We start from the raw sequence: 26,584 nt of genomic DNA on the forward strand, positions 1-26,584 counted from the left end.
CTAGTAGAGGGTTTGCCTTATTCACAGTCAGGGTGGACTGTTGGATCATAGAATAGGGTTGGAAAGGACCTTAAGATCATCTAGTTCCAACCCCCCCTGCCATGGGCAGGGACACCTCACACTAAAACATATCACCCAAGGCTTCGTCCAACCTTGTCTTGAACACTGCCAGGGATGGAGCATTCACAACTTCCCTGGACAAGCCATTCCAGTGCCTCACCACCCTAACAGGAAAGAATTTCTTCCTTATATCCAGTCTAAACTTCCCCTGTTTAAGTTGTAACCCATTACCCCTTGTCCTGTCACTACAGTCCCTAATGAAGAGTCCCTCCCCAGCATCCCTATAGGCCCCCTTCAGATACTGGAAGGCTGCTATGAGGTCTCCACGCAGCCTTCTCTTCTCCAAGCTGAACAGCCCCGACTTCCTCAGCCTGTCTTCATATGGGAGGTGCTGCAGTCCCTTGATCATCCTCGTGGCCCTCCTCTGGACTTGTTCCAACAGTTCCATGTCCTTTTTATATTGAGGACACCAGAACTGCACACAATACTCCAGGTGAGGTCTCACAAGAGCAGAGTAGAGGGGCAGGATCACCTCCTTTGACCTGCTGGTCACGCTCCTTTTGATTCAGCCCAGGATATGGTTGGCTTTCTGGGCTGCAAGCGCACACTGACAGCTCATGTTCATTTTCTCATCAACCAGCACCCCCAAGTCCTTCTCAGGGCTGCTGTGAATCTCTTCTCTGCCCAACGTGTAGCTGTGCCTGGGATGGCTCCGACCCAGGTGTCAGACCTTGCACTTGTCATGGTTAAACTTCATGAGGCTGGCATCAGCCCACCTCACAAGTGTGTCAGGGTCCCTCTGGATGGCATTGCTTCCCTCCAGCGTATCAACCGAACCACACAGCTTGGTGTCATCGGCAAACTTGCTGAGGGCGCACTCAATCCCACTGTCCATGTCAGTGACAAAGATGTTGAACAAGACCGGTCCCAGCACCGATCCCTGAGGGACACCACTTGTTACTGGTCTCCAGCTGGACATTGAGCCATTGACCACAATTCTTTGTGTGCGGCCATCCACCTAGTTCTTTATCCACCGAGTGGTCCACCTATCAAATTGATGTATCTCCAATTTAGAGACAAGGATGTCGTGTGGGACAGTGTTGGACGCTTTACACAGGTCCAGGTAGATGACATCAACTGCTCTACCCCTGTCCATCAGTTCCATAGCCCCATCATAGAAGGCCACCAAATTGGTCAGGCAGGATTTCCCCTTAGTGAAGCCATGCTTCACCAAGCACCTTGTTGATTTTCATGTGCCTTAGCATGCCTTCCAGGAGAATCTGCTCCAAGATTTTACCAGGCACAGAGGTGAGACTGACTGGTCTGTAATTCCCCAGGTCACCCATTTTCCCCTTCTCGAAACTGGGGGTTATATTTCCCTTTTTCCAGTCGTCAGGAACTTCACCTGGAAGAAGGGAAATAGCTCACAACTTTCATACCTACTGGCATCTTCGGGCATCCATGGCAATACCCACTTCCATATCAGATGGGGTACAAGCCATAGTCACCTCCCAGCCTTTACCAGTGCAAGCAATTGTTCTGCCCAAGGTACAGACTGCTTCACTTTTTCTTACTGAACTCCATGAGCTTCATGTTGGCCCAGTCCCCAGGTTCATCCCTCTGGATTTAGGTTTTCCCATTTGCCATGTTTCTCCCCCTAATTTAGTGCCACATTGATGTGCTGACATTTGGGGAAGGCACACTCTGTCTTCACCAGTCTGCTGATGAAAATGTCAAGCAATGTGGACTCTAGCACTGAGCCCTGGGTACTCTGTTCACTACTTGGTGCCAGTTGGATGAAAGCCCTTTGATCCCCTGGAGTCCAGCCAAAGGTGGTCCCATCAGTTTTCAACCCGCCTAACAATCTGTTCAACAAGACTGTGCCTGCAGTATCAGAAAGGCCATTTCCCACTGGCAGAATGCGGCAGCTTTGAGTCTTTCCTACACTGTTAAGGATAAAATTATGCAGATGGAAGGAGAAGCCATGGTATCTCTGAATTAAACTTTTAAACTTCAAAACAATCTGAGACTTCAGATAGCAGAGGTCAGTGATGAACTATACCATGAATTCATCTGCACAAGAACAGCAGCCTGCATGGCCTTTAGCGTGCTGAAAAAGGATGATGATGTTCACAGATGAAATTGAGATCAAATAGAAATTCAAGTTGATTTTAGTCACAAATTGCAGGAATTGAGTAATTCCCAATGTCAATGACTGCAATTTAAGCTTTATTTCCAAAACCAAAGAACATCTTCTCTTTACTGACGCCTAACAGTTAATGAAATCATGCTTTCAAGAAGATCATAGCACTTGTAAGAAGGTGTTTTGTAGCTTTCAGAGAAACCACTAAAAAGACTAAGTATCATGCCATCCAAAACTGAAGTAAAAAACAGTAGCAACAATACATCAACTGACTCCAGCAAGAACTGGGAGTTGAGATGAAGAGATTCCAATTTTGGGTGTACATACACAAATTAGCAATTAGGGGTAATTGCTTTCAGCTGCATTTTGCTGTGTAAAAAATAAATAATAACTTCTAATTATCACTAATTAAAGGACAGATGAAAGCCCATGCTGGTGCTGAGAGGAGACACACCTGACAGAAAACAGCTATCTCAAATGCAGCTCCAGTAGTTAGAATGCTAGAATGCTTCTGCCATGTTTCTAAACCAAAATTACAACAGCTTTAATCTCTCTTTTCTTCTCAGGCACTTCCTGCCCATTAATCTTTGCCTTTGCCCATGGTCAGCAAAGCTACAAAGAGGAAGAAACTCATTGTGCTTCCTACTGCTCTGCACATGCTGCCAGATTATCAGCCAGACACTACTCCTTGGTTATCTACCCATAGCCTCACGTAATGGCACAGGAACTGCCATGCTGATGTTAGCTGCACAACTGAAACTGGAGTGGAAGCCTGTGAACCACACAGCCCTGTGATACGTGTTCTTCTATGGCTACATGAAAAGAGATAAAACATATCCAGACCCAAGATTAAAATGAGTTCACTGGAAGATTTCCTGGCCATGTCATGTAATCTGCCCTGACAGCACTTCCTGCCTTGAAATAAAAACTGTACCCCTCTGGTACCCCTCTGGTTGTGTTCCTCCATGCATAGTCACGTGAGGCAAGCCTGTGTGCAGGCTGCATGATGGGCAGGACAGCCACTCCTGTCTAGCTGTATCTATCTGTGTTACAAGTAGGCAAACCAGTTAAGTGCCAGGCCAATGCTGGGGAAGAAGCTACTTGACCATTACAGAAGTGTGGCTCTAATGGTCCTCCTGGGGTCAGTGAAGAGGCACATAGCCAAGGTAAGTTCATCTCATGAGTACCTTTCCCATTACAACTCACAATCCAATACCCTTTGAGGCAATATTGTCAAAAGTTTACGTACTCCAATACTGCACCCTGTAAAAATGCATGCCTGTTACAGGCTTGAATGCATCAAGCTTGTAAACTTATTCTAAATAAATGTGCTCCCAGCATCTGTTTAACCAAGCTGTAAAGCCCTCATGCAGGGTGGTTTACCATATATTTTCTGGACAGCAATAAGGCTGGATCAGACCTAAATACCAATCTGACCCAGAGTCTCATCTGCAGCAGTAGCCAATAGCATATATTTATCAACATACAGGACACAAGACAACAGGGACTGGTCCTCAGTTGAGTTTCAGATTACCAAACACCAGGCAAGTCAAAAAGCCCAAACCTCAAGGCAATGATGCATCTGTCCAACGTGGCCAAGGCACGCCCATTTCTCTTAACTATATTCCCTCCTGTTGACTACTATAGTATGCCTTGGTTTTTCCACTCGGTCTAACCAGCATTTATGTTTTGTCAAATGGGCAGCCTTCAGGAGGCAGCCTACATCCCTGGACCCACAGCAGTATTTCTGAAGTTCCCCAGCCCTGCTTCACTGAACAGGCGCTGAGGTTCCCCACTGGGGCTGGGACTCAGGTTAATTGCCCATTTTCCTTCACCATTCCTGCACACCTCTGGGCTCACTACATGTCACCTTCACTAGCTGAGCTGAGCAGACTTAGGTCCCTGCAGTATAACTGCTTTGTACAGTTCATGTGGCTTCCTTAAAAAAAGGTCTAATAATTACTACTCTGAAGCCTCAACCAGGCATCCATATTCTTCAGACAGCGGGCAAGCTCAGAGATCTCATTTGATCTGTATTTCCTCTAACTCCTATTTCTACAGTATCAAGTTCAGAAATCTTTTATTGCTATAAGGCTAATCCCTTACAAGTCATTCCAAGGGGCTCAGAACAGAATTCAGTCATTTTATCAACAAAACTCCACAGCAAACAGAGGTTTCACTGTAAACAGGATTTGCAATACATTATTCAGACATTGTGATGCAGAGGAAGCCCCCACTTGTGACTATAACTTTCAGTTCAGCTCTGGGTAAAACATTAAACCTTTTTTACTCCCTCTAGTCTACTGATTTTGCAGTGAAAACACCCTTACCTGTTACAGACCATTGACAAAGCTCCCTTTTTTTGCTTCCCTTCCCTCCCCCATGACATTTGGAGAAATCCTGAGAAGACGTAACCATCCTCAGACACCACTGCCCCAGGTCCCTGTGTCCCAGGAGCTGGAGAAGGCAGAGAGGAAGATGTCCTCCACCGCAGCTGAGCAGGGGTGCAGGAAAACAGGAATTTCCCTTTAGGGATCAGCTGCAGAGAATTACCTGGTTGCTTAGAAACATGAGATTAACTACAGCTCAGTTTTCTCCTTACTTCACCCATGCACTGAAGGAGAGGCCATAAATTGGCTGCTTAGGGGACTCACGATGCGGAGCAAGATGTGGGGTCGCCACACTGGGTCAGGCAGCAGGCACAGCAGGAAGACAAGTATTCTGCTCCCCTTCTAGGCTGTGTTAGCTCTCTCTGGTTTGCAATGAAAAGTTTGTCCTTGCTGAGTTTCAGCTGCCAGAACGTGGGTCAATGTCAATCACAAATCGACTGTGCCAGGATTTCAGCTCTGATGACAATCAGTTGAGGGAATGCAGCTAGGGCAAAGGAAATAAAACATCCGACCAGCAAGAGCCGCTGATATTTAAAGCAGATGATATTTTAAGCAAAATTACATTAATTTCTGTGCCTCTTAGTAATGTTTTCTACGTGAGCTGCCAAAACATCAGTGACTGGCAGCAATAAACACACTTACTGCCTGTTTGCATCTTCCATACCTCAAGGAGTTGGAGAAAAAGTGTGATTAGAAACAGAGAAACCCAGCTACTGTTTTGCTTAACCACCCTCATATAACATGGAGGAAGGAAAAAATGATCTAGATAAAACAGATGTGGACTTAAGCTCACGCAGTTTACAGTCAAACCAGTTTGACATGAAAAAGCACCATCACTAATGCAAACACAGGAGCACAGCCCACAATGTGTGCTCAAGAGCTTTCAGGAAGTCTCTGCAAGAAAAATGATCCTCAAGCCTGATGTAACAGGTCAAAGGACCAGTGAACTGACATCTGCCTGTAAAGTAGCAGAATTTGGAAAAAGATGCTAGGAAGTGTCCTTAATTTAGACTTACATTCATTCACATTCAGAGATGTCAGCTCTCAGTCACAGAGTGGGAGGGATATGCTGTGTAGCACATACCTAATAACCTTCTGGACAAAAGCCAGCAGTGTGGTTATCATTATGGTGGATAGTTACTACAAGCTGAAGGTTAATTATTAGCAGAGCTTAAAATCAAGGAGAGTTTGATCCAGGCTGCATAGCTATACACACACACACACTGAGCCACTACCCTGAAGCACTTTCGGTCTCTTTCCAGACAAGCTGAACATAGTTTAGCCATGTACAAGGTGACACACTATGCTAAGGTGACAGGGAGACTATAGCTAGGTGGCTCTTGAAAACAGCACCTAGGTGAGCAGGTACTGTGGGTGCTTTCCACTGTTTTTTTTGGCAATTCCACTTCAGTGGTTGTTTAAAAACAGCATCATTATGAGTATTATTCAAGTTCTATACACAAAAATTCTCTTCAACGTGGGAGGAAGGACTAGAATTGCCTTCTGCTCCACGCTTACATGCTTTGCTGTGAAAAGCAATGAGGTCTGCAAGGATAGGTTTGCAACTACCAGAGCTCTGACTTTGTTAGAAGTTATTTAATGATACTTTATGATTACAGGCTGGTGGGATGGGAAAGAAGAGGCCAAGTGAACAAAGTATCAACATGGAAAAAAGGCCAAAAACTTAAATCACATGGCAAGGGTTTTCTTCAAGTAACAGAAACTCAGAATTTAGTTACTTTTTTTTTTTCCACAGTGAAATGCTCTTTGGGCCTACTGGAAACATGAAAAAGTAAGTCAGTAACTCTGCCTTTCTCCAGAGATGAACATCCCAAACATACCGAGTTTTCTTTTTCACTTAGTTGCCCCATTAATTCAGTATTAACCCAATTAACTCAATTCTAACAAACACAGTTTTACATGTCCATAAGCACTTGATATTTACACTGCATTAGGAAAGAAAACAAGGAACATGGGTAAGCAGGTAAGACTGAATTTGGAATACATAGGGGCAAGGGGAAATCGACTCATTCGTAACATTATGGATGGTGCACATGTGCAAACCTGGAGGTTCCTAAGGCAGACACAGCGAGCAAGAGCTACATACAATTAATAGATGGATCACACTCTTGTATAAACAGAAAAAGGAAAGGAGCTTATGCCAGCAAAATATAATCAAAATGACCAGCCAAGCTGCCTAAACAAGGCAGAGTATGATGTGGGGGGAGGTGTCAGCTGAGAACACTCTGCTCTTTTTTCTCCTACCGTGTGTGGTGCCTAAACACAGGCTGACGTGACCAGGGGATCCCTGTGAGCAAGTAGGGTAACTTCCCTTTGGCAGAGAAGGATTAGTGTTTTCTGACTCTGTCAAAAGGAAATCGGGGACTTCTGCCTCTCTCCTGCCGCTCCTGCCATCCTGGTAGCAGCAGGGTTTACACTGCAATTTGCTGTGTTTACATCGCTGGCCCCAGATCTTTTTCTGTGTCTGTGGTGTTACAGCAGAGGCAAGAAACAGAGCCTAATTCTCTCACAGCAAATTAAAGTCCTTTCCAAGCCCAACATTTACCATTCCATATTCCCACATACTGCAAACAACCATCAAAATCAGGGTAAAATAACAGCTCCGGAGGAAGTCTACATGACCAGCTGAGGAAGTCCAACTTCCAGACAGCTAGGGCTTAAGAGAGAGAAATGCCACCCATTAAGCCAAAATCGTAAAGAAAGTGTCAGGGGTCTTAGGAGACAGGGCAACTCAGTTCAGGAATCACATCCAGCCACTGCAAAGTGCCGTGGCTCAAGGTGTTTGCCATTAAGCCGCAGCTGCGAGAAACACACAGCTTTAATGAAGGCTAAGTCAACACAAGGGACCTTTCAGGTATGTAATACTGGCAGTTACAGTGAATGCAGATACGAGTAGACTGTATTTTCATCATGGAAAAATTTGCCAAAATAGTTTTGGAGTGAGCAGTCTGAACAACCTCTCTACTGTTTAGACTGAAGCTCTCCCAAATGTATTTTTTTCATTAGTAAATTCAATCTTGCTTCAGTAAATTAAAGTACATTTCCACTTTGTTCTGCTAGCCATCACAAGAACAGAAAAGGTGAATTCAATGCTAACGCTGCTCCTGAGAGCGTATGATCCTGGAACAACGTCAACAGCCTGGTAAGGGGTTGGGAAACACCCAGGCATCTCCCAGCCTTCCCTCATGCCCTCTCGCTGGAGTACTACTCAAGTACTTCCCATGCATAAATCAACAAAGATAGGATGAACTTCAAATAGACCTCACCCTACACAGTCAAATAAGCTAGGGAAAATGTATGTATGATTTGTAATATTTACATTTCGAGCAAGGAAATTCTTGTTTTGATACATTATACATGCTGGAATTACTAACAAGCCTGGAAACTGCATAGGTTCACTTTATGCATTGCTTTTTACCATGGAACATTGCTCTGTGACTTTGTTCAGGGACTAGGCAGACTTCAGAGAACTCATGGTATGGCAGCTTGGCTAAATAATATTCTATTTACAATTTTAGTTTAATCCACCCATTTGCTACTTATCAAGGCCAAAATTTCAAATTTTGCAACTGCAGTCAGGCTAAGCCCTGGCTGTGCTTTGTGGTTGTCATTCTCAGTCCATCAGTGCTGTAATCTTACTTATTTGTAGTCATGTTATTGAAGCAATGACATATTTTCAAGGGAGTACTCTGTATAAATGAAAGAACTTCTCAAAGGTCACAAATTAGACAACAAAAGCAATATAAACAAGGCAATAAATAAGCTGGATTTATATAAATTAACATTAAACTTGTTTGTTGCATAGTTTGCAGTCTGGAAAAATGACCACTTGCACTAGGCTGACTTCAGTGATTTCTATTACTCAGATAAGCATGTCACTGAAAAAATGTCTGAGGTGAGGCAGGAGCTTTTATTAGGCCAAACAGGAGTTGGAAAAACAACAAAGCAACTTATTAGCCAGCCTAATAAAAGACATTACCTCTCCCTACAAACCTTGCCTTGCTTATGTCATGGCAGCAACTTCACTGCCCAAATACTTCTCATCCTAACCATTAAATTTTACATTTAGTAGAAGTCCAAGAGCTGCCTTGGTTTATAACTGATTTTTGTGGCTAAACAAGATTTTCAGCACAGAAAGGCAACGAAGGGATGGGAACACCGGTACTGGAAAGAAAGCTTGCGCAATTTTACCAGCACAAGCATTGAATCTGTGAGTTCCTCCACCCCCACATGCTGCAATCCTAGCATCCACAGAGTATCCACAGCAGCAAACGATGGGCCTTGGGACCAGATTACCTCCCATCTGACACTGCCTGGAATTACCATCACTGACATGGGTGGGACTGTATCCCAAATAACTGATGTGAGGAACGAGCTGGCTTGCTCGCAGCCATTCAGGATTCCTCAGGGACTCCCGAGAAGTAACAGCAAGCTCCTGAAGTGGCTGACAGCCATTTTTCATTCCATATTCACTGTCACAGCACTGAATTAAGAGAGCATTTTCTGTGAGGCTGGAGGAATAACTGTATGCCCTGGACCAGCAGATGAACAGGTAATGTATAAGTATTGGGTAGTGTAGGGCTACCCAGGAGAGTTTAGGGAAGCAGAATTTTCCCTGTAGCATCCTAAAGAAGGGAGAGGATTAATGAAGTGTTTCCAGGAACCAAGCACATTAAGGTATATAGCCCTGCCTTGTCAGCTGTCCAGTAAGCATAGACACACACACACACAGACGTGTCCCTTTTTCAGCATCCTTGTAATTAAGACGAGCTCAGGCATCCTCAGTGAGCTTCTTGGTGAGACACAAACTTCTTTCCTAGCCTATTTTTGTTTAGATTAGCCACACAGCTCCTCCTCACTGCCTCAAGGCAACAAGAAATGCGTACAGGGCTTTGTGTTCAGCCTTTCCAGCTAAACTGCTTCTCTAGCTGCCTCTCCCAGCACAGCCTCCAGTGCCAGCAGCTGTGCCTGATCACAACTCCGCATGTATTGATCCTGGTACAAAGCACATGCTTGGCCTGACAGTCTGAACTCAGAGGTCAGGGTCCTCTCTTCTGCAACCCTCCTGACTGCTCTGCACCCAGCTCCACTGCCAGGAGTTCAATCAACTTCAAACAGAAAGCAATAGACTTGTGCTGCTAACAGCTTGTCTCCAGTAAACTGCTAGCAGAGGAAAAAAGCATCCCTAGTTCAGTTTACATTTAACTATAACCACCTGAGGTAGAGTTACCTGCAGAGAAACCATCATACCATCATCCAAAGTGGCTTAAACAATCAACTTTTGAGGAAGTTAATTTGGATTAACTTTTGAGTGTATTCATGTCGACGCACTCTACATTATTTCTTAGCTGCTCCATATCAGAGTAGCAGTGGCTAGATTCATTGCTCTCTGGTACTGTAAATAAACACTAAATCTGTGTTTCAGTGGTATCAGGCAGGCAGCAGCTGTTGCTGCTGAATGCCCAGCAGATTGCTCTTGCTCTCAGGACTCATATGGGAAGGTACTGAATAGCCTGAAGATATTATTGTCTGCCAACAAGCATTTCCTTTCATAAATACCATCTGAAAAAAAAAATAAAAGAAGAGAAAGAAGAGAAGACTTTCCTGTGCCCCTCATCTGGGCACTAAGCCGTCACATTTTTATGTGAGGGGAAAATAAGACATTACACAATCTTCCGAAAGATCCTGTTAGAGAAATGGAAGGCAGGATATAGAATTTAATGCATAATTCATGGCTTGTGAGAGCCTTGAGGCAAGACCTTTTGGACTCGCTAATTGCTTTGCTGAGGAGTAAGCAGAAGCCACAGTAATGACTCCTACACCCAGGAAAATACACACATAAAGCTGTTGTAACATCCACCTAGGGGCTTACACATCGCCCCTCTTGCACAGATGCGCTGCTGGCCCATCTGACAACATGCCAACCAAGGACAAGTGCATGGGATATCAGGCTGATCCAAGGATCTGTATCTAATTCTGGTATGTATTTCTACATATTCAGGTTTTTAGGCTGCAGGCAATATATTTATATAAATATACATGCTGTAGCCCTTGGAGGACCCTCACTGTGTACTCAGAGCCTTAGCATGCAGAATTGTGAACGTGAGACAGGCAGAGCTGAGCAGCTCCTCCGCTGCAGCAGCCAGATTTAGCCCCACTGAGCTCAATAGCAAAAAATTCAGTGGGTGCAAAATCAGATCCTAGTTGCAGTCAAAGATATAGGTATGACAAGTATTCAAGTGTAACAGCTTATAGTTACAGAGGTTTGCACATGTGCAAAATTCGGTGGATCTAAGTCATGAACAAAGCATAAAAATACCTTTTGCTTCCTATGCCATAACCACCTCCTCCTCCATGTCCTCAGTGAACATCCTTGGATCTTCTCATCCCAGCAGGCAAAATCATAGGCTTTCATCTACCTACATGTTCAAATCTCCTATGCACGCTCTCCCATTTCAGAAAATGCTATTCCAGCCAATTCTCTGATCATGTCCTGCTGACTGCCGCCAGCCACTGCTGCTTCTACTCTCTATTAGACAGGACCAGAAGTTAGCCTCAAGGACCTAAGAAAGGCCTCACTATTGCTGTTCCTAATTTGTTACTGAATCCAGTTACAAGTCATTCACTGCATCTGAAGAGAGATGGGACTTGCCTCTAAAGCATGGGGATCAACTGTCTTTCTGCTCTGCCAGCTTGTCTGACTCCAGCCCCTCCAGAGCAGTCGTCTTCTGGTTATCTTGTTGTAACTGTCTTCCACTGCAGTATCCTTAGAGAAATCTAACCCCGCATCCCTTTCACAACACATCAGAAAGAATCTCTTTTTAAGCCCTTTCCTCCCCCTTTGATATTATTTACTGATGCATCAAAATTATCTTAGAAACTCTTTAATAAAATGCAAATCAGTATCTTCCATAAAGCAGAAGGTTGTCGAAGTAAAACTACTGAAAGTGCAAGAAAACAGTCTGTCCCTTAATCATACTGTGCAAAGTCATACTACATTGATGGATTTACTGAAACAGATTACAGTTTTATTGCTCATATGCTTATTTACTGACTTAAAGACGTCCAGTCTGTTTCTCAGCATCAAGAATATGAAAAAGCAGAATAATCTGCAAGAGATGAAGACAAAATAAGATGATTAAAGATCACTGGGTTTGATGGGAAACCATCAGTACTTCTGAGCATGAATGAAGCTACAATTATATGATAATGGAATAAAGTTTCTGAGCAAGTGAAATATCTTTTTGGTGATACTCCAAATCACATGACAGTGAAGAGATAAGATTGCCCTGCAACACCTTCTATGTAAGAATCGCAACTATAAATCTTTAAATCTAAAAGCCCACACAATGAAGGCAGAAGAATTTAAAGAGCAGTTGAAATGTCAGTGGAGAAGTACAATGAAGCTGAAGATCCGCAGACTTAGACCAGACTCAAAACACCAGTGCCCAACTCTGAAAGTAAATAACCTCTATGCCACTTTATAATTGAGGTGAAACACAACTCAAACCAAGCTGCAAACCATTACAGGCAACTCTCACCTATACTATTTTAAATCTACCTATACCATTAAAACTCTAGAAATGTTATTATCCTTTATACAGTCTCCAATTTAGGTTTTGATATCTACAAGGAACACACAAGGAATTCACAGTTTCCCCGAAGACCAGGGGTTTACAACCCAAACAAACAAACTGAAGCCAAAGCATGGGAAAGGCAAAGTGAGAACAACAAAACGTCACTTAATCTTGTGAGGTCCACCTTTAATAAATTTTGATAGCTTTCACATTGGAAGTAAGGTAAATAAACATTAGCAGGAAGTACTGCTTGGTGTAGTTTCATTTTTTCTGTGACTGGCAAAAGTTAATAAAAGCAGAATGGATCTATTGCAATTGCAACACAAAGGACAGTCTTTCACTTCATACAAAGAATACTAGCACAGATGGTGAATCAACATTTTGCAGGAAAATCCACGTGTTTCCACATTAATGAGACACGGGTTAGAAGAACACAGTATTATACACTGTCATCATTATGGCAGAAGAGATTTGCTGTCCAAACTTAGGTATCCAGATGGTATTCCAAACTTTCTATAAGGGCAAAGCTTTCACTATAATAAAAAAATGGTTTCAGAAAAAATACTTGTTTGTCTGAGTACTCCTAGTTCATGTTAAACTGCTGAGCATGCCCTATATCTTGTTCGCAGTGCTTTAACAAGGAGGATGTATATATGCATTAGCAAACCTCAAAAGGCAGAGCTGGGGAGCGATAGCACAGGAGAGGGTAGCTGTGCAGAACCACATTCCCAAAGTGCAGAGAAGGAACTGGTAAGCCAAGAGCTATACAGTTCTTCCCTGGTGGATACATTAGCAAGGTCTTCAAAAAAGAAAATGGTCTCTGGTCACGCAGAATGGCACTGAAGCAACACCAAAGAACTACATGATCTGTGTTCATATATGTGAAAAAAAGCTCCAAGTTGGAGAGCAGTGGCTTCTTCTGATTCTGACCAGGTTTAACCCCCTCTCCCTGTAATGGGGAGAGGAGCCAAAGCAATGGGCCTTTATAACCAAGTTCTATTATTAACACACTTTCATTGCTGATAGGGGCCTTAAAACTCTTCATAAAAGCCCACAGTCAAATAATTGCTTTCTATTCTGTATTTTCACTTCATCCGAGCAGACTCCCACAGGTTTGACTGTATTTTTTCTCTTAGAAGGAAATTGCGCAGGCTCTCTTAAAAGGCTTACTTTTAAAAAAGCAGCCTAGAAAATGCCAGGCTAAATTTGACGTGTTTTTCCCTATGTTTCAAAGCCAGGGAAGCATTTTTCTGGAAGAAGATGACACCTTTTCCACTCCAATAGACTGAAAATCTGCTTCAGAAAAATATGGCAGGGGGTAAGAAAGAAGAAAGGAAGGAATACATTTCTGTGAGAGTATATGGGTGTCAGGATTCAGTCTTTAATCTGACAGGTATATATCAGCACTTTTCCACAGACATACCTGTAAGTGATCTATCTGTTTTCCTCTTTGCATTGCTATAGGTTTGTACTGTTTTCTAATGATAGCCTGTATTTTTAGGTTAGCTTCCTCCCAGTCTCTTTGCCTTATGTCCAAAAACCTATCAGGTTAACAAAGCATGAAAAATACCTTTCTTCATCAATGCATTTGCCCTTCTAAGTTTCTCAAGCAAATTTGTCTTAAAATTAAAAACTATATTGTCAACCACACAACTGACAACATGGTCCAGATTGGCAACTAGGGAGCAGGCAGAGGAGGAGGCTGCTCAGCCAATGGATATAAATAGCAAAATCCCCGTCAATAGGATATTATTGTTCTTTGGGGTTCCCAAAGAAGCCTTGAGCAATGGATCAGCTCCTACGCACATGCTGATGGCAAGATAGCGCCCGTGTGCACTGGGAAGGCCCTGCTAAGGGAAGACTCAAGGCTACTTGAGACGTTACCAGGTCTCAGCATTTCCCATGCTCCGGTGGGAGGAAAGACTGAGAAAGTGGGGGGAAAGGGCTCAGCAAAGCACCTGTCATCTATTCATTCTTTTACATATTAGTAACTCATCTCTAAGAATTATGAGACTAAATAGCATACTTCCCTCTGCTCATGCCATGAAGCCAAGCCTAGATGGAGATCAGCAGGCAAATACCAAAGAGCTTGAGAAACTGGGAAAAGAAAACAAAGAAGGAAAGGAGCTTCCCAGGAACAGGTCAGAATGGCTTATTTATCAAGCTGTAACTCCACAAAACACCGGCTTCAACTGGCTTCAAGTCAAGGCAGCTTACACACTCAGGTATCACAGAGCTTCCATTTATAAACCACATTTCAAGGTGAGGCAATTAACTGCCTCATTCCTCTATGACCTTTGCAGAACAGAAAAACAGAATCTAATTGCTCTCCTATTTCTAATTTGTTTCTGTTAACTTTCTGACTTCCTCCTCTTGCAGAACATATAATCACCCAGGCAGCCATCTTTAGGTAGATGCAAAATAAATATGTCTCATCCATGGCCTAATCAAGATCTCCCTTGGGTCTTCCTCCCTACCCCACCAAGCTCTTTCAGACCCCTGCACAAGGGAGACAGGGTTTCAGGACAGTGGATATAGCACTGCTCTCTGTTAAAATAACATTTGGATGATTCTGAGAACTGAAGAGCCTGATTTGACAGCAAGTTCAGGCTTGGATAAAATTTAATCAGATTCAGTTATGAATGCAAACGAAAAGCTTTTATTAGTATACATTCCTCAAAGAAAACAAATTATAGTTCCTGGAGATGTTAATCATGAATTAACCTCTTCCAGCTTACAGCAGCAAGTTTTCTTCCCTCCCCAGCTCCACTTTATCTCATTTATAGCAACACATACTAAAACCAAAGCAAACAAAACTCCTGGAACAAACTCAGTGAACTGAAAACATAGTAAAAAGAGACAGAGCATGCACAGCTGATTTACATCTTGACTGAGGTAATGCCAAAGCACTTGGAGAGAAAAAAAGGTTTTACCTGAAGATAATAAAGGGTAACTCATAAAGATGATCAACATGAGACTTCAAAAAATACATCTTCAAAATAGAGAGAAATAGAAGCAAGCAGGTTGATTCCATCCCACAAACATTTTGTTCTTGCATTTAAAAAAAAACACCCCTAAGCCAAGCCAAAATGAAATCTGATTGCACTCAGTCAGCCTTCACACCAACTGGTGTGCACTGGGGAGAACACCAACAAGCATGTGCAAACCCATAAGGAAACACCTGCCACCAAACATGAGAACACCACATGCTGAGACAAAAGATGGGTTTGTAGCTTCATGCGAATCATCAAGTTGTAAAAGTTTACGATAGAGAGGGCAGCATACACATATTACAGCTCATGTGAATTGTTGGATGACGTTAGCTTTTACTGAGCATGCTAGATGGTGAAGGAGAAAAAAATAAGTTATGAAGAATTTGGTCAGGTAGTTACAATGGTCAGCTTGAAAAGAGAATAGTAACGTTCAAGTCCTGCTCCACCAAAACTTTCCATGTTCATGCACAGAAAAATATGTAACTAGGTTGCCTGGATAACTTTGAAAAAAATCCTCTGGCTTTCATGTGCTTTTGATCCCCAACCCTAACACAAGGGTGTCATCTAGAGAAACACATCAAAACCATGAGACACTAAAAAAAGAGAAGTAAACCCCTGCTAGAATGTAGTAAGAATACATTTCAATTTATTTGAGTCAAATGCAAAACAGTTGCAAGAAAGCCCATATTATCAGTGGGCATCATATTATATGGGCATCAATACTATCCAAGTACCAGAACTCAAGCTTGGACCCTCTGTATAAAACCACAGCTATTAAATGCTACTTCCACAACCATAACAGCCCCATCCTTCTGTGAGGATGCAACATGTGAGAACACACACGTGTAGCAGGACCAGCAAGCCAAAATGAAGTGGGTAGCCCATGTGAGTCTTTGTCACGTGGACATCACGTTAGCACATTAAGCTGTGTTTTCCATGCACCTCCTGTGTTTAGCCTCCAAATCTGATCATTAGTGTGACAAATGAAACAAGCAGAAACTGGCTTGAAGAGCCCAAACTGCAGGATCTCTGTGGTCAGTCGCTCTTCCTAAGTTTTGGCTCATTAGTGAAATGGGAACATAAGAGTTCAAGTGAACATTCAATTCATAATTAAGTGCCTGAATGACAAAGCTGTCTATTGGCTTGAATGACGCAACACAGGGGTCTCATCTGAGCTTGTTGTAGGCATCAGACCATCTCTACAACTGGCTTTTGTAATCAGCCTCAAATTAAAAGTGAAGAACTGAATACGCATGAAAAAATTGTGAACCTACGTTAAAAAAAAAAGAAAAAAAGCTGTAGAGCTATGTGTGGAATGGGCAATAAAACCATGTTTAGACCTTCTCCAAAATCAAAGGAAGTCAAGGACTTGAAAGGTACCCAAGATCTGACTGGTTGAAACAAAATCTGAATACAATTTGCTTCATTGATTTAGTTTCCAAACAGCCTTGGGAGACAGATGGGCATCAGCTTTCCAGGCCCCCCCAAGCTACATCTGGATCTCTCAGCACCCGAGGATGGCTCCTCTCAGTAATATCTGGGACGGGAAGCATCTGCTGTCCTTCTCCTGAAGACACAGGCTACCATCAACAGGGTCACAGCCACTTCCCAACTTCAGAGTAGTCACACTGGTATGACTCCAGGTTCTTATATTAAAATAAACTCATGATGAGTAATACTGTCAGCTGCAACATTACAGATGAAGGACTTTACTCTGCCCCTTAGCTGTACAAACAATGAAAATATGGTACTTCCTCTCTATACACACAGTTTTTTGAGACAAATATAGTATCTTCTTTGATCCTTCTGATAAACACACAATGTTTTAAAGTTTTTAAAGGCCAGCATTCAATACATCAAAAAGACCCTCTACCTTCAAAAGAAGAAATGCAACTTTGACAGCAAATATCCATATTCTGTCTTCTTTCAGTCAAGGTCAATAATTATATTAACTTCAGTAAGAAGCTTGAGCATAAGTCCTTTTTAACCAACATTGGGTCCCTGAACAACTTTTTTGTTTATAAAAAAAAAAACAAAAAACTCACAAGAGTTCCTGTAACTTCAAACCACTCCTTGCCCTGTACCCAGGAAGATCTTTAAAAGAAAACAAAAAGACAAAAAAAAACAACCTGAGAGTAACAGGAACTAAATGTTGTTCAGGTGCATTAATCACCAAGGCCAGGAAGTCCCCTACCTGGCATGCAACTTAGAACAAGGACAGTGACCAAATGCTTTCCAGCTACTCTGAACAGTAACTGCTGGAATTGATCAGGATTTGTACCAGAAATAGGACTACTGAGTCCCTTGTCAAAATGGGAAAATCAGTTCGAATTTTGCTTGAAAGCTCGTCTTCTAATCTGGGCAGGATTTTTTATGATTAACCAATTTTAAGTATCAGATGAAGGTCTGGCCGCAGTCCCTCCTGCACCATCATTAGGTTTCTGATGATTTTCTCTCTTCCCTATTTGAGTACTTCTGTTTGCTTTGTTGCTCTCCTTGAGTAAACAGTCCAGACAGATTTATGTTTCTTTCCTTACACATATCACAGACAATAAGTCTGAAGTGGACATTTCATACTATGTTATTTATAAATACTATATCTTTATTAAGTTATAACTGCAGTTCATGTTTATCATGCTCATCAGTAAGAACCAGACAGTTTTAATCACATACGTGTCCAGATGGAGTCATATAAAGGATCAGTTTTTAATGAAGTTATCTTCGTTGGCATTGCTTTCATTTGTCTTAATGCCAGGATTCTCTTGCCCTTCCCATTTTTCACTGAGCCACGAGAAGCATAACCACCTCTTAGATGTGAACTACACTGACTGCATGTGCAAAACACCTACTGGTATGCATTAGGGGGTTCTTTGCAAAGACTAAACCAAAATGGCAAAGTACTGTCTGACCATCAGCACACAACAGAAAGACAACCCATGCACATAACCAGTCCCAGGTGCTTTGGTTGTAATTCAGAGCTTCAGCTGGAGTCCTGTGAAACAAACAGTTCAGGCTGTGATATGACTCCAAAAGCATATGAATAGCACATGGCTGCCTGACCACTGAGGTGGTTACTGAACTGTTATTTGGGTTTCTTGAAGAAAACACAGGAAAAACAGCTGGAAGAATAAAAATGTAGCTTACCATAACCACTGGAGAGCTAGGAGACAATTGCATGATTAGAGCGTATCTGAGGCCTTTCACAGATTTCAGAAGTGGTAACAAGTGAATTATCCTAAGGAACAGATCCAAAACAGTAAGACCTGCCACGTTATCATTGACAGCAACTGTAAACTGGGCGGTGGTGGTGGGAGATGCATGTAGGCAATTTGAGGTTTATCTGAAGTTAATTTTCTCCCCTATCTTCTTCCTGGTGCAACATAAAAATATTTTCTTCTAAGGGCTCTTTGTTAACCTGGAGACTGCAACTGCTGAGCCAGTGAACAGCCACCTGGGAGGGCTGTTCCTCAGGTGCAGCACCTAAATGTGAGCTTCCATGTAAATCTGGCTAAAACATGGAGCACCCACCCTGGGGTGCCAGTATAAGAAAAGGAGCGCCATGGCAACCACTGTGATGGTGGTTAATTAGACACTTGAAACTCATTTCACAACCAACTACAAGTCTCTAACCCAACTCAAAAGTGAAAAGGAAAACTGAGAAGTCCAGTTGTCCAAAAAAGCCACAAACCCACCAGTAAGAGTAACTTTTCAGCATAAAATATGTTTTAATACACATCTGGAATAGTGGAAAATAATTAATAGAATCCCTCAAAGTATTACACTGTTTCAACACATATTTCTTGAATGATGCCATCAAATTAAGTAATGGGCATAGATATTTGACTTGTCTTTTAAGTGGTTTTGATAACATCTTTTCAGATCAAGTTGGATTTCTAATTTTGTAAAAAAAAAAGAAAAAAAAAAAAGAAAAAAAAATCCTCTCTGGAACTTAACATATTCACAGGCATTCTCTCTCTAGATATCCAGGCTGTTGCTACTACGAGCCTTCTTAGAAGATGCCAACTTAAGCTTGTGTTCACGGCTATAAAGCCTCAAACTACAGCTACAACACAGCTCAGATGTTTGCACAGAAATATGCCGCAATTATAATGAATTAAAATTCATCCTGCAATCCCCCACCTACAGTCCCCATATTTAACTAGTGTGCAGATATAAAAATAGAATAGCAGGTAAAGAGACATGTAGAAAAATACACTTATTTCTTAAAAGGTGCTGTGAAGCCCTTCACCACCCCAGCAGTGACACAAATATGACTGCTTATCTGGTAATTTCATCTCCTGAGTACATAATTTTAAGAATCTTCCTTCTAGATGGCAAGACAGGTAATATTTCACTCTTTCCCTTTAGACATATGACCTGAACAATTATCCTGTAACAACAGTGAGTTTAAACATCACAGGACATAAACAAATAATTTTTAAATGAACACTGACAAGCTAAAATATCCAAGGCTGCTTCTTCTAGTCCAACAGAAATGTCTTTAAAGTGGAGAAAGGAAATCAAGTCATCCCTTTGTAGTATTTTCAAAGTAAATGCTATGCATACTTCAGGATTTAAGTGACATAACCTTGAAATTGTCTTTTGGAGAAATAAAATGGTTTAAATTTCTGTCCAAGCTGGAAAAAAAACAAAAAGCAAGCAGAAGAAACTATGATAAGTATATCATATTTTTAAATCGGTGCTAGTTTTAGCACAGCGTTTTGAAATTCATTTTTAAACTAATGCCATCCAACCTCAGGCAAGTAGTATGGTCTGAGATGCCACCAGCTATCCAAACACTGAGGCTGGTCAGTGCTTGAGCAACAGCTCACCAAGGAAAGACAGAGAAGGTGATGTTGGCAACTGACAGTAGACCAACTCCATGCCTCAATCCAGGTCCATGCTTGGATGCCAAACACAGTCTCTCATACGACGAAGAGTTAATACATGGGTGTAAGAGTTCACTTGACTGCAGCGCTACCAGGGATGATTTGAATTTAGTGTAATATCACCCATGCAATGGGACAGAGAGCCCAGACTTCTAACTTGTCAGAGAAATTAGCCATTGACCTTATTACAATTGCATGCTGAAGCATGCAATCTGTACTTTGCCTTACCTCTCACTACTTCTTTATTTCACTGCCAGGTTTTCCTATTTTAGGAGCAGGTGAGTCTTCCTTCCATTCCTGACAAACACTGTCAGGTATGAGAGTGCACTCACAAAGACCATCCCCACCACAAGATTTAGGTTTCCAGCAATATGTTTGGCTCTTTATACGCAGATTTGAATCTTTATTTGGCGGATTGCATTTGCAACTTTCAGGCCTATTTATCTCCGCTTTTATATTGAATAGGATCACTCAGTGGTTCTACAGGGGTTTGTCTAAGGTTCTCCAGGCAATTTAATCTTTCCAAATATCACCCTAATCTACAAAGAGCTCCACTGAAATGAACACATCTACAGGCAGAACGAAATCCTGCTGAATATGGCAACAAGTTATGGAGGAGTTAAAGTAATGAACAGTTACAGCACCTTACTTTTGTCAGAAGAAACAGATACATTAACAAAGGTGTCCTTCTATTTGTATAATTTCCAGGTGTTTGAAAGTCATGTCAGACTATAGCAAACAACTGAATTCTGTGGATCTTGTAATTTAAAGAAAAATACTACTCTGTAGTTAAGTACAAAAGTCTTAAGAATTATGCTTCATACATAAATGAACAAAAATACAGAGAGAAACGAGACTGACTATAGCACCTGCGTTTGGTTGCCCATCAGAGATGCCTAAGCCCCCAAAAGTAAAGATATCTAGATACTTTCACAGCCAGAGTTAACTTTCATGAGTTAAGCATATGTATTACCTCTTAAGACAAAGGCTTTGGGACCTGACACAAACCTCAGCTTCCTTTGAGGCATCGGTGACAAGTATAGTTACTGCTGTCCAAAGCTTATAAAATCTAGATCTTAATGATCCAAACAAGAAGACAGGCAAAAACAGAGAGTGCTGAGAGATTATAACTGATTCATCCAAACATACAAACTTAGGCAAGGATGGGGAACCAGTGGGGCTGGTACTGGTCAATTTATTTCTTCCAGCCTGTCACTTTTTCTGGGAGTTATTTCCAACAACACAATATATTCCCATGCAGCCCTCCAAATATGCTTGAAGGCCACGCAACCCTCATCAGAGGAAACCCGAGGCTCAGGAAAGTATTTAAACCTACTGAAATCAAGGAATAAACATCGATGTATTTCTGTGGTTTCTGGATCAAACTCTGAGTAGCAAAATGACAAGGAGCAGGACTTTGGGCTCTTTGTCTAGTCCTCTGACAGAAGACTAGTAGAGTTCTACACACCCAGCCCATATATTCTACTGTAATATACAAAATGAACATTCAAACCATAATTACTTTTAAATGGTGGTAACAGCACTTGTTTGCCAGAGATGGACAAAACATCTGATTGCACAAGTATTCATCTCCACATATTTCTTTCCCAGGAAAGCAAGGAAAGATATGTACTATAAACATACATTCAGACTATTGCAAAGCACAGGACCAAAATATCTGAAAGAGAATGACTCCTGCTGAGGATGTTGCCTCTTCCTAGTAAGCACAATCCATCACATAAGGGAGTGTATTTTTGACGATCCTAAATCAAGCTTCCAGTAGGGAAGGTTTTAAAATATTTTTGCGTTGTAACAAAATGTTCCCACTGGTGTTGTAATGAAAGAAAAAAACCCATCTCCTGACAGGAAATTAATTATTGAGCATTCCAGTGCTTGATGATGTGCTCCTACATTGGGCAGAGGCTTTCCATTTTTTTCTTTCAGTATGTGGAGAAATTCACTATGGAGAATATACAAGCGGAAAAGAAAAGAGCACAAGAATATCAGTTTATTAAATGCATTTAGAAACCGAACAGACCTGGAATGAGCAACTTTGTCTGTGCATGACCATAGTTGATGTTTATTCCCTCTTTACACTCCCCTCTCCTCCATCAGATTGTCACTTTTTGTTCTGCTCTCTGAAACTACCTCTGTCAAGAACTGAAGCAGTGTGCCTGGCTTTTAGCATCACTTACCTGCAACAGCTCTGAACTATTCACTTCCTCCATTGGAAAAATAAAGTGGAAAAATCTTAGACCTTTGTGAAAAGGGAAAATAAAAGCCCCATCATCATATGCCTATGCCTAAATTTCAAAATGTAATTCCATTTTTTAAACCATCCCTTTTTCTCCCCCCTAAGTCTAGTCCATTTGGCAAATTTCACCCCTGGCTGTCAGTTCTAGTCTCCCTGTGAAAAAGCTGAAAAACCCACACATGCCACAACTTCTCTCATTGTTTACATGACAGAATATACAGTTCCTCAAGCTACTTCTACACCAAGCACATGTATATAGAACATCTCAATTTGGTGGGAGCATACCACTGCAAAAACATTCCCATGAGAGCAGATACTTCCCAGTAACCGGAATCCTGGATCCTTCCTGGATGTGGAACTACCAAACGAGAGAGGGAATATGCAACAGACTGAAGGAGCATATGCCATCTTCAAATAGTATTTTACACCAGCAGTGCTTTACAGCTTAGCTAAGGCATAATGAAGAATTTTTTAAGAGAAATGAATAATTTTAGCTTTTAAAAAAGAAGGCGGAAAGGGCATGGAAAACTGCTGCAGCAGATGGCTGTATGATGCCTGCAGAAACTTTCATACCAGCTAGGCTGCTCAGGTGCTACTGGTACAGTTTCTTATGGTCATTACCAGTTGGATTTTTCTCCCTGGGCTCTTCCATCAGCTGCTGGGCAGGATGGCTCAGATGCAGCATAAATGTAATGACTCTGCTTTCCACACCTGAAAGACCTTATATTTGACTGGTTCCAAGTATCAGCAGAAGTCTCCATCTCTGCATAAATACATGCCAGTGTTTCCATGCATTACTCATACCCACAAATATTTAACTGCTGCCTCCTGTCCTCTCCTTACAATATACTCCCTCCTGGGTCTATATTTGCATCATGGGGTTCCCAGAGACCAGGAACCACATTCACATATGAAAAATGTCCCATTGCAAGGGAGTGTTCTGGAATAAGACAAACCATACCCTAAACACAGCTGGCCTTTACAGAGAGCACTGAAGGAGCAGGAGACACTGCAGCTGACAGGGACCGTCCCTACCCAAGGTCTTGTGTGACCCTGAGCAGCAGGGCCCTGCAACAGCTCTAATAGTGCTGCTGGAACCTCTGCATGATCCTCAGCTAGTTTTTCATCCTAGAATCATGACTTTCTAGCACATCAAACCTGTTATTCACTCTACAGTTGATAGGCTATGATACTAGCAGTGATTCAGATCTCATTGTTTTGAGAGAATGAATTTTGAATTATAAAGCAGGAGAAGTTTAATTACTACGTATGAGCATAGAGCATATGCTGCCATTTTGCAAGAAAGTATCCTGACAAGAAGCACCGTGCTTTGCCACTGAGCTCCTGAGTAACAAAAATCACACTCTTCGAGTATCAGACTCACCATCTGTAAAATGTTTTTCATCTCTAGAAGATAATGTGTTACAAATCATGCACACTGTAAGTGACAGATATTATCATTTGCTTTGGAGCAGCATCCCAGAACACCTTTTCTCCCTTATAAGAGCCCACATGGGGCATAAAACTCTTTAAACGCTATTTAGTAGTGCAAGGTGACAACTAAACTCATATAGTAAGAGGGGAACAGGAGCATTTTTTTCATGAACATGTTATTCAAAGGAATTTGCCCTGTGGGATGACATTCTCCTACAGAACTATAAGAATTTTAGATAAGGCTGTGTGCATCTGTACAAATACATTTTAAGTTCCAGAAAGGGAAACGAATTTAACTCCTTCTTACACAAATGGCTGAGTCAAAGCCAAAACCATACTACTTTTTTTAAGAACAGATTTTTTCTCTATTCCTTCTCAAAAAGTGCCCATGAATTAAGGATTAAACCAGGTTTAACTGGTACAGCTTGGAGCACCAAGAAAACAGAGACCATCCATGCTACCACAGAGAACCAAAAAAGACAGAGCCAGCAGTCAGAAATGTAGAATTACACCATAATGAGAGACTGACAAAACCTAAGGGGAGTTCAACCTGGAATCAGCAGCCCTCAAAACCTGAATTTCAGTGGTTATGGTGATAGAGGTCAAAATACTGTGGAGTGCACACACCAGCAGTTACAGCATTGATACAACATCAGAGATGACAGAATGGCTAATTGGAGTCTCTTTTCTGATAAATTATACATCTGCTATAATCAAGCCAAACCAAAACTAATTTCCAGCAACTGCACTGCCTCTGCCAGTAGACAGTGCCTTAATATCATTATGCATAAACAGGAAGAGATAATGACCTGTAATTCAACTCTATTATTTTATGGAACACGAAGATACATTGCAGTATAGTGTGAACTGTTGATTGAGATTGGTATGTTACATTAAAGCAATCATTCTCTCATAAACAACTGCTGCTGTTTCTTCTTTCATCGATTCTTGCTGTCTTGCCAATCACGAAGGGTCAGCTCCTGAGGGGCAAACATAACTTTGGAAGAACTACCACACTGATACCGAACTATGTTCAAAGCTAGGTATTTGCATCCTTTCCACTACCACAGCCTATGGCACAATAGGGAAGCATCTCATAGATGATTTATCCATAAACTCTGCCCATGTTTATTCAACAGTAGCTTACGGGAGGTACATTAAATTAAGTACGCAGATAGCCGTCGGCTTCCCTTCAGACTGCGCCGATACGGACCAAGACCCGCATCTTCACTGCGGCCGAGTGCCTCCACATCTCCCGGGCGAAGTGGGCTCTGGCCCCTGCTCCCGAGCGCCTTTGCCAGGCTTCAGGAGAAAGAACGGGCAGAGGGAGGGTGATCCCCCGCACCGCTCGATTCGCTCCGCACCCCTCAGACAGCGCGGTCTCCCCAAGAGGGAGCGAGGTGAGGGCAGCCTACACCCCCCGACAGCCCTCAGCAGGCGGCGGTGGGTGGCCCCGGGGCGGGGACACGTGCTGTACCTCGCCGCATCCCCAGAGCCCGCGAAGTCCCCGCGCCCCGTCCCTCCGGCAGGTCCCGGTGCCGCTCGCCCCACCGCGGGGGTCTCCGCGGGCTGTGCGGGCCCGGCGCCGCGCACGGGGGAAACTTTGGCCCCGCCGTTCTCCTCCTCCAGCCCCGCACCGCCCACGCCGGGGGGCCGGGAGTCCGCGGCAGGGCACGGGGGGAGACGGCGGAGGGAGGCCGGGGAGATGGAGAAGAAGGAGCGCGGGGCGGAAGGAGGGTTTGTCGGTTTACCTTGGAGGTTCTGCACTCGGATGTCGCTGATGTGCCCGATGAGCTCCTCGCGCTGGAACCAGTCCCACTCCTGCCCGGCCATGGGGACGCGAGGCCGGGCTGAAGCTGGGCGGCGGGAGCCAGCAGCACCGGCACCGACGGCGGGGAGGGGGGGGGGCGGCCCCGCCCCGCCCCGAGGCACTCCCCTCCTGCCCGAGTTCCTCCCGCCGGCCGTGCGGCCGGGGGCGGAGAAGAGCTGGGGCGGGGCGGAGCGGAGGGAGGGGCGGTGTGGGTCTGGCCGTACCTCCCACCATGGGTAGCTGCGCGCCGACAAACCCCTTTGCCCTCCCAGCCAGCGTTGGCGAGGTTCCCGCGCCGCCTCCACCAGCAGAGCCTTCCGCACCGGCCGACCCCCCACCCGGGCGCAGGCGTGTCCGGGGCCGTCCTTGCTGTAGCCCCCCACGACTGCCGGCCTCTCGCCTCGTCTCTCCCTGACACGGCCTGTTGGCACTCTGGATAAATATGTTTTTCTTGCTGAAGCAGCAGGGGGACTGCGAACAGTTCCCGGGTCCTGCCCGCTTTCCCTTGCCGCGCCTGTAACGGGAGAAGTGTCATCCTCGGAATAAATGTCATGAGTCCACGGCAGAAATGAAAAAGAAAGCACGAACGGCAAAGGGGTTTTCCTCGTGGAGATTAAATAAGCGCTACTATTCATTAAAAGGGATAATGTGCTGTTTGCATATTCGCTTAGCCTGCTCTTGCTAGTAGGTTTAGGCTGTCACATTTCCTTTATGGTGAATTTTCATATTGAATACCTTCATTTACACAGTTTGTCATCAAAATTGGACAGTGGTTGTTATCAAGGCCCTTCAGTATTACTAATATCTATGCTCTACAAACTTGGTGAACAGCATAAGCATTTTCGTTACATGCAAGGCATTTCATTACAGTGTACCACTATTTGTACTTTTGTGCCTATTTTCTTTTCAAACCATGAAGACTGTATAATGTAAACAGCAAATTTTGACACAATCCAGTCAGACTAGTATGGCATCATTAGTTAGACTAGCAAAACACATAAGCCAAGATCTAC

The 26,584-nt window shown here is 43.0% G+C and overlaps 1 protein-coding gene across 2 annotated transcripts in view; it reads right to left on the reverse strand.

Annotated features, from left to right (window-relative positions):
• Positions 1–25,646, reverse strand: part of CLMN (calmin) — an 84,637-nt gene extending 58,991 nt beyond the window's left edge. Inside the window, exon 1 of one of the 2 annotated variants that reach the window (XM_062619884.1) lies at positions 25,513–25,646. In XM_062619884.1, the coding sequence (XP_062475868.1) occupies positions 25,513–25,594 (82 nt within the window). In that variant the 5' untranslated portion in view covers positions 25,595–25,646. Of the gene's footprint in view, positions 1–4,533; positions 4,710–25,512 lie in introns of those variants that run through there. The other variant, XM_062619883.1, reaches the window with a different exon arrangement.
• Positions 25,647–26,584: the final 938 nt, after the last annotated feature.

Source organism: Pezoporus occidentalis, unplaced genomic scaffold, assembly GCF_034315485.1.
Source record: "Pezoporus occidentalis ecotype Australia unplaced genomic scaffold, CSIRO_AGI_Poc_V1 ctg215, whole genome shotgun sequence".
NCBI classification, from domain to species: domain Eukaryota; kingdom Metazoa; phylum Chordata; class Aves; order Psittaciformes; family Psittacidae; genus Pezoporus; species Pezoporus occidentalis.